The sequence below is a fragment of the Symsagittifera roscoffensis genome, chromosome 4, assembly GCF_963678635.1.
Source record: "Symsagittifera roscoffensis chromosome 4, txSymRosc1.1, whole genome shotgun sequence".
Taxonomy (NCBI): domain Eukaryota; kingdom Metazoa; phylum Xenacoelomorpha; order Acoela; family Convolutidae; genus Symsagittifera; species Symsagittifera roscoffensis.
In genome coordinates this window covers 35020436-35033945 of record NC_087065.1, presented here as the reverse complement: position 1 = coordinate 35033945, position 13510 = coordinate 35020436, and the positions used below count along the sequence as shown (strand labels likewise).

Here is a 13510-nt window from a genome sequence, read left to right as displayed (position 1 = left end):
TTCGATAGTGGAGTTTGCCTTCCTTTTAACACAGGAAATGAACTTAACTTGAAAAAAATCAAAAGTCAAAACGCAAACGAGCAACTTTGAGCCTGAAAATATTTCAGGAGTTTTCCTGAAAAAAAAACGAAAAACAAAACTATCGTGACCTAATAAGAGTCTGAACTACTTCATCGACACATAAAAGAAACATCGGAAAACTTTTAGCACAGAAGAAAGTACTATCCAAACATCAAAACTACAACGCCCCCCCCTCCCTCCTCCTCCTTACATTGGGTTGTTTCAAATGTTTCAAAACATATCCATCTAAAAACTTGAATTTTGCATTATTTGTAACATTAAGTGAGCAGCATGATTGCAGCTGCCTGCAAAGTAATTATGTTGATGTTCACCACGAGTAAACTCTATTGGTAGAGGCTGATCAGGGAATTGTAGTTGTTCATGTTGCGCCTCATGATCTCCTGACAGGGTCCCAGGATCCTCTCGAAGGTGTCCCGGTCTATCTTAACACACTCCAGTTTGCCCTTGGCCTTGATGGTGGCAGTTCGGGTTCTGTGCAGGATAATTGCAACTTCTCCTGCAAGATAGACATTTTTTGTCATATGCTGAACAAAGCGAAAAGTTGGAATAAAAAAGAAGAGCTTTTGTTCGGCAAATGTTTCAAAAGCTGCCTGTAAGCAGTTTCTGATTGTGGATCGGTGCAAAGCCAGATATTTACTATAAATACTTATGATGAGGTCAATGAGAGTAATAATTTGCTTCAAAGTTATTCCGTATTTCGTCATCACACTGGTTGAATTACATACAAATATTAATGAGAACTGACCAAAGTACTGTCCTGGCTGCAGGATGTCCACCTGGGTCTCCTTCTTATCCTTCGCCTTCTTCTGAGTCACTTCTGCCTCTCCCTACTCAGGCAAACATAATCTTCGTTTTAGTTAAAGGTTTGTTTTGTTGTCGAATAGCCTGAGTTTCACTTTTTAACCGCTCAGAGTTTCAGCCAAAAATTTGATTGTGAATAACTTTCGCTTTTTAAGCTGTAGTTAATCGATTTTAACAGGATACTTGAGGGTGCGTTTAAATAAACTTTTCTATATCATTTTACCTCTTGAAAACCTGAGGTTTTGGAACATGTAGAGTGAAGATTAACTTTAGGCAGAACGCTTTTCCAAGTTGGGGAATTATCATGAGAATTTTCTGAAGTAGAGTTATTAAGTTGTGAATTCCTGTATCGGTACTTATGTTGCGGCAGTCACCAATGTCTTACGTTATCAACAAAACCTTTTGTTTTGCTTGTTGCCTAAAATTGAAAGGAGAGACGTTAGACAATGACTGACAGATACTATGATGAAGAAGTCCTGTCCCTCCTGGCCCTGTTCGAACACTGTGGTGCCATCTGGGTATGTTGCCGGCTGAAGTGCATCCGCCAAGGTCAGCAGCTCCCACGAGTCCAACTCCTCTGAAAAAGCACACATCAGAGCTACATTTATTGTAAGCAAGCTTCCACCTCTCGCAGTACTTTTAACTCATTTTTCGCGAGGCAGTTTTAGCGGGGCAAATAGCTCTTGAGTGAAATCATGATTTTTCATTATTTCCGCTTCTGTTGTTTTCTGGATTTGTAAGGCCTCGACAAACTATTAGAAACACTTGGGTTAAACAGGCTTACTATTTTATTGGCTATAAATAATTGCTAGTGTGCCGAAAAGTGTTTATCGGAAAGCACCAATTCTTTTTCAGTCAACTTTTAATTTTATTCAGTATGCTGACTATTAATATTAATTGATAACATTTTTTCTTGTCTTTGTTTTCATGGTTTTTATGCCTAATTTACGATGCGTTATCATTAATGTTTTTTTTCTTCGCCAAGAAACTGTTTTTTGAATGTAATGTTGAGCGTGGTCGAAAATTCGGCGCTTTAGACAGTTGTAGTAACTTAAATTTCAAGGGCATTATTGCAAAGTGAAATGAAGCTTGTCACGAAAATTTGTCACTAAAACATTTTTAGTCTAGCCGTCTAATGATGAAACCGTAAAAAAAATCTCAAAGTTCACACTACTCATATTTTTAGCCCTTTTTCTTGAGTAGATGCTTTGCCAATCTCAAAATCAGTTTTCTATCCGATGAACCTCAAGCTGTTCAAAATTAAACTCACCAAGGAAGTTGATTTTCTTGAGGAAGCTCTCATACATCTTCCTTTTTCTCAACAGGCTACCCTAAAAAAGAAAAGGGCTTTGAAGATGCGCTCCAGGCTAAAAACTTAATCTTTTCTCTTTTCTAACTAATATTTTTTCCAATAATTTTCAGCTTCAGTTCAAAGGTTTCAATGTTTGTTCAAAATTTCAACGAAAACCCTTGCTCGTGAATAACTCTCATGGTTATTTTTTACAGCAGACAAACAAGCATCCTTTTTTGAAGAACAGCATTTTAGAACATCTGAATTTTACATGCTTTTCTTACCATGAGCAACATTCGGTAGTGTTGTCTGTCGAGTCTGAATGTCTTCACTTCTTTCCCAACCACCACACACGTGGCAGAGCGGGGGGTTCCGTAGATTAGAGCCAACTCCCCGAAGTAGCCCCCCTCACTCAGGGTGCTCACTTTTTTCTTGTTCACATACACCTTGCACAAAGTTACCTTACGGGTTACAGCCTATAGCTATCAAAATGATCAGAACTGCTAGCTAAAAACATTTTGTATTTTAATTTTTTCAACTTCTTGATTCTGAGAACTTTATGCTCCAATTTTTCCTTTTTCCAGATATTTTTAGCAAAATCTATGACTTGATTGCATAAAATTTTAGATGTCAACTACTTTCTTGTGATAATCGATGATTAACTTTTGGCATGACTAAAAATGAGTTCGCCAGACAACGTTGAAAAAAGAGCTATAAAAAGTGAAAGCCAACCTTTATAAAACCAAATTTTTGTCCCAATTGCTTCCTTAACTTCAAGATGCCAAAAAACGACTCATGAAAACTTTCAGGATAATCCAGTTGAAAAATGGAAGATCGAAATATCGATCAAACTTTTTTAAGTATGGACTCAGAGCAAATATGCAATTTGCTTATGATCACCAAGCTTGCTGTTAGTTCATTTACATATATGAATACTTACATCAACGTTTCCTCTATGAATGAGGTAGAAATAGTCTCCATCGTCACCTAAAAGAATCACAATTTGCAATTATTGTGCATTGAAAAATCAATGCAAATTAAATTTTTCCCTCGTGAGACTCTCGTACGACTAATTGGGCTCCGAAAAATCATTATTTTGCTGGTCGGAAAAAGTCTTATTGCGATCATGTACAAAAGTTGATTTTTTGATACCCAAATTGTCGCGGGATTTTTTATGAAGATAAAAGGCTATAATTACATCTCGTTTTGTAATGCACCTCAAATGAACAATTCTGAGACAGTAAGGCGACAAATTGGGATAACAATAACTGACCCTGTGTGATGATCTCCTCTCCCTCGGGGAATGTGTTGGGCTCCATGCAGTCGAACACATCACTCCTGGTGGACTCATCCAGGTACTTGAACAGGATGTTGTTGTCCAGGGCCTTGTTCAACGCCTTTTTCTCCTCAGCACTCTTCGGAAACACCTAGAATAGCACAGCCACCAAAATAACTAATCACGCGCTTATAGAGGGAGAATGGGACATTTTATAACTAGCGTGTCGAAATTAAATTATCAACTGAAGTAAATATCCCGGGTTGACCAAAACTTCTTATCATACAATTTCCATATATGAAAAACTTCGTACCATACAATTTCATACATTTCCTTCTTACAGAAAATTGTATGAAATCTCTAAGATAAGAATTTTTCCGTATATCAAAATTGTATGTTAAAAACTTTTCCAAGAACGAAAAAGTTGTTTTTTTTCTAAAAAAAAATTCTGCAAAATTTCGGGTTCTATTTGTAACGGAACGCAAGTGACAAGCACCTTGGCTCATTCAAAGCACCAAAGGTTGGACTGGTTTTGCATTTATAAAGTACCTGAATTGTCTTAGGGCTGTCCTTCACAAATTAAATCACGAAAGTGACAAATTTTTAAATGTTGGCAAAGTTTTTTAACGATGATGATTTTTAAAATTTTAGATTTTTCACCGATCAGACATTGATCAAGGCATACATGACCATGCCACAGAAAAAAAACGGAGCTTTCAGCGTTTTTGAAAAAAGTTTTTGAGCAAAAAAGAAAAAAACTCTTACATTATTATATCCAGGACTACATTCTGCACAAAAAAAAATTAATTTTGCATGCAAATTTTTTTTGAAAATGTTTGTTTGAGTACAAAAATCTATTTGCGGCTGGAAAAAACCAAAAAAATTTTTGGGGCAATTTCAAAATTACTTGGAAAAAAATTGGGGTGTCGCGATTAAAAAAATGTTAGTCATAAAATTCGATATACGAGAAATGTATGATAAGCATTTTTTTTTCAAAAAAAAACCTCAATTTTTTCATCACCACTGTTTTTTTTAATCAAACAGCAGTAGAATTGAGTTTATATCTTTTTTCAACCATTTTTTCAAATTTATTACAAGCATTTTTCTATACACTTGATGTAAGGAATTGTATGATAAGCATTTTCAGTGTGTGGAGGTCAAACTGGGATAGTACTTCAGTCCGACATCCACGAAAAAATGAAATAAATAAAACATAAATTTCGGCTCTATTTCACTTTCTCAATTTCAATTTTTCAATTTCTTGTACGTGTTACTACGGCTAAAAGATTAGTTTTATGACATAAAGTATGAAGAAAAATTTTTTAAACAATACTGTTTTTTCGCCTTGCACAATTTCATTGCATTATGACAGCGTCAAATAAGTTTTTCTAATTTGAATTTCAAATCTGGGGTTGGGGTGGAAAAGAAGCAAAGTACTCATCAATAGCCTAATAAAAGTTTCGTGGTCTCAGAATTTTGATAATTGTTCCGACCATTCAAAGTTTGACATAGGACGCGGGTTTTAGATACTCCAGAACGAGTTCGGGATCTTTTCGGCTCTTTAACTATTTCGCCACTTTCAATTTCATTTTTAAAACTGTCGTAATTCAAAGAAACTTCGCAATGTGGAAATTCTTAAAATTGTGTAGATTTTTTCTTTATACATCGTAACATCACACGTTTAGCTAAAATAAACAGTAAAACAACTTCAAAATTTTGATGAGTGTAGTTGAAAAAAGACCGCTTTTATTCGTGCTTGGGAATCTCGAAACAAATGTCTAGAAATATGTTTTTGCAGTTTTGAGAATAATTGACTTGATTTTTTTGGCTATTAACACTCAAGTTAAGCGACGAGCAGAAATTTTTAACAAACAGCGATGACATTGTTTGAAACATAAAATGTTATTAAATAAGTTTTAAAAGGGTATTATCACCTGTACGTTTGTTGACCGCATATTTAATTTCTTTGAAAACGTCCCGCAAAAATCTTGCATCAACTATCGCCAACATAAAATCACGTACTTTTTCAAGCCGGTCGCCATTGAAACACTTGTTGGTATCGGTTAAACTAGCAGAGATTTTATTTGAAACATAGAGGCAAACTTCATCAAAAACGCAGCTTCTCCCATTTACGATAAAGAGCCTAATGTTTTAGAAATGTCATAATCCAATGAAACAAAGTCCATTCAAATGAGCCCATTCGGAAGGCGTGTCAATATCATGTTGTTTATTTTCAGGTGTCGAACTTTAAGTCGTCGCAGAAGAAAAAGTGAACACTCTGAACAATTTTGTCGGGGAGATCGTCTATGAAAAACAAGAAAAATAGGGGACTCAGCACGCTAACCCTGAGGTTTTTTTTATAACATCAGATAGAAAACTATCCAACTTAAGGCATTGCGTCTATCATCAAGGTAAGATAAAAAACAGTTTAGTAAAATCCAAATCAAAGCCAAGCCCACAAAGTTTTGCCAATAGTAAATGATGGGGCACCGAATCAAATGCTTTTTAATATCAAAATAGATAGATAAACAAAGAAGTTCATTGTCAAGGCAGTTTTGAGGCAGTGATCGAATATACTGGAAACAATGGTTTGTGTTTTGAGTATTAAAACTTTCTACGTAAATATTTTTATCAATATCAATAGAGTCAATCAGATCAGAATTGATGATCAATTGCTTATGAGATACATTTAATTTCTGATGTTCTTTAAGTTTTCTCTCCTTTGAAGCACGCAAATATATGAGATGGTTTATGTAAGAGGAATATCAAAGTGTCCCTATTGAACGTTTTTGGCGCTTACCTTTCAAAGAGGCTATCAGAGCTGCGTTAAATAGTGGATACTTATAAGAAGAAAAATTAGGGATTGTTGGGTTACTGAAAGAGTGCTCTAAATTCTCTAGGTTTGTATCAAATAGTTCCTTGGAGAAAGTTGATTTTGAAATAGTATCAATATTAATGACAGGCTTGATGGAAGGACAACTTTCAATTTGAACATTGACAGGAAATTTATCCGACAAGCAATTGTTTGGGATACTAAATGGAATAGAATCAACCGTGCCAGAATTAATATCAAAGCAGTTTTCCTTTGAGTTGGGCATTTCTGAACTCATTCAGGCCAGATTCTTCGATCATAACTAAAAAATCGTTCAATACTGTTGTTCCATTTTTTTGCCAAATTGTACCAGTTTGGTTGAAATTGCCCAAAATGAAAATCTCTAAATACGATCCTTAGCTGTAAGATGTAGTATACGTTTTAAAAGAGTGATGTTCAGCTGTAGGACATGCCGTAATGGTAATATTTTGATTCGTGAGAACGGGAATTATAATACGGATTGTAGATTAAGAAAAGAACAGTTGATGATATTACACATGCGACAGAGAATCTAAAGTCGGGAATAGAAAGGTCACCAAAAATAAATCAATTCTCCGATATAGTTAAAACTCCGCCATGTTCATCCTAACTTCTGTCACGTTTTGATTCAATTTGGTAGGAATATCTCAGAGAAAACTTGAACTCAACATTTCGTTGAATAACCAAGTGGCGGTAAGAAAAACGATATAAATGTTGTTGATAATTAATGACTGGATGAGATTTTGTCGTTTATCTTGGATGCAAAGTGATTGGAATTTCAGAAGTATGCTAATTATGTTTCCTAGTCAAGGTGCAAGTTCAATATTGGCGGCATGACTTTTATGAAACAGCTGTGGTTGTTTATTTTGGAAATCTTTTTTCTTCTTTCCTTCCGCGTTAATCATTTTGTATGTTTTGGCAAGAGGTTTTTTTTCGATCTCCCAGTCGGAACCTGAAAATTTTAAATGTAAACAGGAAAGCGAAGGTCCTTCAGACCGTTGCCCCTGGTGTAACAACGATCCATAAAGTGAGAACTATTCGTCGGAATAAATAATGGGCGGCGTTTGCCGCGTTCATCTATGGCTGTGCAAGACCTCCTAAGTCTTTGAACTGATGTGATCTTATTTTTTTTAAGTTTTATGCCCAACTGCTGCATGATTACCTTAAGTACGTTGGCGTCGAATTCGACGCGAGTATCCCTGAAGTTGTTACCCAATTCTGGGACTCCGTTCAATTCAAAGTGTTTCAGATTGACCGATTTTTCAACTTGTATCATAGTGTTTACCGTGCCAGTAGTTAATACTTTGCAATATGAAGTTGTCATTGAATGCTTTTATTATATTTTCTTTGATTTGATAGTGTGTTTGCAATATAATTTAGTATTTTAGGTAGATTTCATGTACAATTCATGTTGTCAACAAGATAAATAGCCTGGCTGAACATGGTAAACAACTTAGCTTCGTGTTTGAAAAGAGTTGTCACAAACCCAAAGACAATTTTTGATTTTGCCCATCCATGCAAAATTGTAGAAGACAGTAAAACACACGCACCATGAGACCAATTTCGCATTTCTCTTACCCAATAGCTGTAGCAACATCGTGTTTCAAGGAGTATGTAAAACTACTTAATAAGTTTATCACAACAATTATGCTAAACCACTCTATAAAATTTGTTTAGTATAAAGTTGATGCTCCCGTCTGTCGCAGAAGAAAGAACGAGGAAAATGAATAAAATGAAATATGGAAACAAAAAAAAAACACATCCAACAATGTTTGTTATTAAGCCCTCGAGTACAGTTGAATTCGTTCATTCAAATGCCAGCCACTAAAATACTTTTTGCTAATTGCCAAGCTTCAGCAATCCATACACTAAGTTTGGCAGTTTTTAGAGAGTGGCAAAAATATGAGTTAGAAAAGTCTTTATGAGTGGATTCCTAATATAACACACGCGTTTGCTTGAAAAATAAGCGAAGTTATTCTCACAATTCCTCTTAGACCGATCTCGATAAGTTTTCATGTTCAATAAAATTTTGCATGTTGAACTAACTAATTATGTGAATAAACTTGTTCACCCCAATAATTAAATGCGGGGGAAATTGGAAATACAGCTAACAATTTTCCTCGATTTCTTTTTTTTTACTTCTTTGTGTAGTTATTGTTCCAAATTTCGAAGAAAACGGAAAGTTTTTGCTTGGGGTGGTTTTTTTATTTGATCAATTTTCGGCGTTTGATTTACGGGAGTTTGAAAATTGCCAATTTGACAATGTGTGGACTAGTTTATGCGCGTTTTGCAGCTTTTATTCATAACACTGAAAGCGTAACGCAAATTATTTATGCGTGGCGTATTATATCGCACAAAAAATCGTTCCAATTTGAACTCAGGCTGGCTAATCGGTCGTATTAAGTTCTTACGAACCAAATTTTTTACTTAATTTTTGATTTTGTCCAAAATTTATAGTTTTTCAAAATTTTCTTTTCACAAAAAACTATTTGATATTGATTACGGGGCAGTCGGAAAATTCAGGGTTTTGCACTGGCATACTAGCAGTCTTGTTACCATTATACGAGAGTTTCCCTTCTTAATTATGTTTTTCGGCTATGTAGCAGTATTTAGACAACCGCGTATTCATACTCGTCAGTAAGCAGATAACTACTTTGTCAACCACTCAAAAGCGAGACAAGGAAAAAATCATCAATTAAGAATTATTATTGTTGTAGGCTTGCTTTCTCATCTCGATTCTGACTGTTTAAAAATTTATTTTCTGCTCACCCAACGACTCTCGGATTCGATCTACGAGCCTACTATGGGCTAGAGATTATAAATCTCACTCACCAACCACTCAGCCACAAATAAAGCACAGAATAGATGCTATCAATTTTCGACTCATTGCCAGTTCCCCCCCCCCCCCCCGATTTCAAGTTCAATTTTGAAAAAATTATTCAACGTTGTCATAATGCAAAGAAATTTGGCGTAGTGAACAAATCGACAACTGTGAACAGATTTTTTTTCTTCACACTTTACAGCGTAACATCAGGGCATTTAGCCATAATAACACATAAAACAAACATAAAACTCGGTATTTTGAGAAAGGAAATAGAAATGAGCCCAATTTTTCAATGCTAGATTGTGATTTTAGCAAATGCGCCATCAAACATGTGAACATTTTCTAGTTTCAATGAACTTATTTATTTGCAAGTAAAGTTAGAAAAATGTATGTTCGTAGTAAAACACTACCTTTTTGCTAGCTTAAGATAAACAAACAATAGTGAGAGGAGATTCAAAAGAGCCAATCCGATTTTTGAGACTGTTCGAATTTTCTACTCTTTTCCACCTCCCTCCCCCTCATTTGATTTTCAACTTTTGGCTCTTTTCCAGTCCCCCCTTTCATAATACCGAGTTTTATATTTGTTTTACGTGTTTTTGCGACTAAATGCGTGATGTTACGCTGTAAAGTATGAAGAACAAATCATTGCATTGTGACAACGTTAGATAGACTTTTCAAAATTGAATTTGAAAGGGGGGAAAACTGGAAAAGAGCCCAATTTTTAAAAGCTACTATTACATTGTCACAATGTAATGAAACTTTGCATGATGAACAACTTAACTATTCTGAACACTTTTGTTCTCACTTCAAAACATCACGCATTCAGCCTTAATAACACGTAAGATAATTGCGAAAATTGAAAATTAAAAATGGGGGGAGTGGAAAGAGCCCAATTTCCCCCCCCCCCCAACATATCAAGTTTTTCAATTTTTGAAATGGCCTTACATGTTATTAAGACTGAATGCATGAAATAATCCGGCTTCAAAATCATTAAAAATTGATTGTTAGCACAATGGGCTCTTTGTCCTTTTTTTTCCACCATGCGAAAAAATATAAGTAATTTTTTGGTTTGCATTGTCGGAATGTTCCGAAAAAGACTCTTTAACAATTCTCCCCAATTTAAATTTTCCAATGTTTCAATTATCTTACGTGTTATTATGGCTGACCGCGTGATGTTACGAAGAACAGTATGAAGAACAACTGTTTTCACAATAGTTACTTTTTTCACCATGTCAAATTTCGTTACACTCTGACAACGTAAAATTAGTTTTTCAATACTGAAATTCAAATGTGAGGTCAGTGAGTGGAAAAGACTCCCGAAGAATTGATGGCTTATGTGAAGTGGAGGAAAAAAGGAAAAGGAACCGTTAATTAATTCATATCTTGCGTTAATAGACGCAAAACTTATCATTTTGTGATTGCCCGGGTTGATCAAAAATGCTTATCCTACAATTTCCATATATGAAAAAATGCTTATCCTACAATTTCCTACAGTTTCATAGACTCAGAAAACTGCACAAAAACTCTAGAACAAGCATTTTTTCCTATATTGAAAATGTAGGATAAACCTTTTTTCATATATGGAAATTGTAGGATAAACATTTTTTCATATATGGAAATTGTAAGATAAGCATTTTTTCATATATGGAAATTGTAAGATAAGCAGGCTCTTTTTCCTTTCCTTTTCCTTCAATATATTAGTGTAACGAGTGGTTTTACGAGGTTGAGTATGAAGACCAAATATGTTTGTGGTGGCCTTATTAGTCTGTAACAATCGAACAATGTGGTCAATAAATTTACATGTAAGAATTTGCAGGTGGTGGGAAAAGGAAAAAAAGCCGATAAGCATTTTTTCTTATATGGAAATTGTACGACAAGCATTTTTTCATATATGGAAATTGTAAGATAAGCATTTTTTGAAAACTCAAATGAGGCTCAATTAGCGTTTTAACTTACCCCATAAGACGTGCAATCTCTGAACGGCAATTTTCCATACATTTGATGCAGGCAATAAGGCTCTTTTTCCTTCCCCCTCCCCCCACGTGCAATTTTTTTTATTTGAGGTTATTGTTCACTTTATCCGATTGTCATGAAAATTGACACGCAGACTAATTAGGCCATGCAAACATATTTGGTCATCATAATTAACTTAATAAAACCACGCGTTACACCATAAAGTTGATGCTCAAGTGAGGTGGGGGGGGGAAGAGCCGGCAATTGTATGATAGGCATTTTCGGTGTGGGGAAATGTAAGATAAGCATTTTCGGTTTATGGAGGTAGGCCCGGGTGGTTTCTCATTGCGTGGTGGTGGAGTTGGGGGGGGGGGGTAATGCTGTGGAATGATGACTTGTAACAACTTCATATTTTAACGAAGTCCTGATCTTTTTACCTTCTTCTCGAATTTTGCAATGTCGTCCTCAGTGACCGCTTCTGAGGACACTCCTCCCCTCCTGAGACTGCCCTGCTGCAGACGGGGGGACAACTCCATGTCGGATGCAGACGAATCCGGTCGGGGGGACTTGCCACTCGACTTCTTTTCCTTTTTTGGAGACATCGTTTTATAAGAGGCTGCAACAATAACAACAGTAACTCCAAGTTCAAAAATCCGCCTATCAAATTAGACGAAGTTGAGTATGATGCCAAGCTATTTTTCTGCTGATTTGATTCACACCAACAATATTGATAATTCGTGAAGTCACTTTCAGGGTAATAATAAGAAGTGAAGTCACTTCGCCGATTGACTATCTTGACTGCATGTGCTAAAATTATTCTATATCATGGCGAAAATTTTCTTCCCAGTACAAAAATAACCTATGCAAGCTGTAACTAAAGGTCCATTGTAATTATACCATGAGATAAATTATACTATAAATTTTGTGAAATATAAGAGGCTAAAATTTCATCCCAGGAGGAGAACTTACTTGTGATTTAATCGAAATTACCTGTGAAGTGTCTTAAAAATTGTAAAGTTTCTTGATACAAGAATGAAAAAAGAGAGTTAAATGTGCGCACGACCTATGCATAATATTTTGAAAACAAAACCCCATATGATCGGGCTATATTTCAAGCTGGAAAGGAAATTTAAACTAAGATCCAATTATAAGATGGTCCATAAATGTATTATAAAAAAAATGGAACCATATCTAGCTATTTTAGTCACTATCAATAACGAATAAAAATGACTTTGCCGTTTTTGACATTTGATGCCTACGCGGAAACAAGCCACGGCTTCATTTCACGCAGAATCTGAGAAATGGAACAGTTCATTGTGAATTTTCTATCAAGTAGGGAAGAAAAGGGATAATCCAAAAAAATGGATAATCTAAAATTTTTAAATACTCATTGCCCTTTTGCCCTTTTCTAGGTCGCCAAATTTTGTTTGAGCTCTTCTAAAAGACTAGAAAGGCCGCATCTTCGCGACCCTCTCAACCCTTACCCCCAACCTAGCCATTTTCCATTTTCAATGTAGTATGAAAGGCGATAAAGGCTAATAGCGCTAGATTGACATGTAAGTACATGGCGGACAAATGTGTTCAGAGCCATTATTTTGTTCAACGTGCAAAAATGCATCTCCTTGCGCGAGCGCTTCGTGTCTCTCTTTTCCGGTGCCTTTCCTTTATTTTAGCTGACTTCTCATTATCGATAAAAAATAATGATTATTGCAAAATGCATAAGAATAATGCATTTGATTGATTGATTGATTGATCTTGAAACTTGTAATTTCAATTATTTTTTGGATTTCTTTGTCGACATTGACCATTAAGTTAAAATTTAGGGAAAAAGTTTAATTTATTTTTCAAATTGAGATGAATCTCCAAATTAATCTAGATTGCTTCCGTGTAGAAATTTTCAAACGACTAGATCAGTTTCATTCGAAGAAAGGCGCTTCCTGAACGTGGAGCTGGCAAACAAACGAAAAAGAGTGTGGGCAACAACCATTCCAATCCCCCACTTCGACGCCCTCTTTTGTTTTCTACTAATGTGCAGAGTTGAACAAAATCCAAGATCCACTAATTACAAACGCAAGCCTGGTAATGCTCTAATCCGCGGCTCTCACTGCGGCTTTAACAGCAGATGCGCAGAATAATTATACGGCTAAACTCCTATATTACCATATAACCTTATTTCTTAAAGATGCTTATGCACATTTCAGTCAACACACATAAGGCTTGATCACTCATATCCGACTCACTACTCTGTTCACTTCAGAAAAGTTTCAATAAAAGTAACCACAACCACGCATTTTCTTCCCTGTTGTACGAAGGAGGTCATCATTTAGAAGCACTGTCTAACCCCTACAGCTCCAGCTTCAGCTCCATGTATAAGAAGTAGAAATTCATTGTATCAATACAGGGGATAGGTTTCCCAATGTATTAAGATAGGGA

General features: G+C 35.6%; 1 protein-coding gene across 2 annotated transcripts; it reads right to left on the bottom strand.

Annotated features, from left to right (window-relative positions):
- Positions 1-392: 392 nt before the first annotated feature.
- LOC134844038 (cAMP-dependent protein kinase regulatory subunit-like) lies at positions 393-12623 on the bottom strand. 2 transcript variants are annotated; one of them, XM_063860493.1, is made up of 9 exons: positions 12047-12623; positions 11515-11693; positions 3447-3600; positions 3114-3160; positions 2458-2619; positions 2153-2213; positions 1338-1459; positions 827-908; positions 393-577 (listed from the first exon to the last, which is right to left on the bottom strand). In XM_063860493.1, the coding sequence occupies exons 2-9, from the start codon at positions 11677-11679 to the stop codon at positions 405-407; spliced, it is 966 nt and encodes a 321-aa protein (XP_063716563.1). In that variant the 5' UTR covers positions 11680-11693; positions 12047-12623; the 3' UTR covers positions 393-404. The 2 variants fall into 2 exon arrangements, with proteins under 2 accessions (XP_063716563.1, XP_063716562.1); XM_063860492.1 differs by having other exon boundaries at positions 11515-12623.
- Positions 12624-13510: the final 887 nt, after the last annotated feature.

What these genes read in the sequence shown, in the direction of transcription:
- LOC134844038 (XM_063860492.1), bottom strand. Translation starts at nt 11,679, where the DNA reads ATGTCTCCAAAAAAGGAAAAGAAGTCGAGTGGCAAGTCCCCCCGACCG. An exon ending in ACTACCGAATGTTGCTCATG is followed by an intron (nt 2,214 to 2,457) that starts GTAAGAAAAGCA and finishes TTTCTTTTTTAG; the next exon opens with GGTAGCCTGTTGAGAAAAAG. An exon ending in CAAGAAAATCAACTTCCTTG is followed by an intron (nt 1,460 to 2,152) that starts GTGAGTTTAATT and finishes GTGCTTTTTCAG; the next exon opens with AGGAGTTGGACTCGTGGGAG.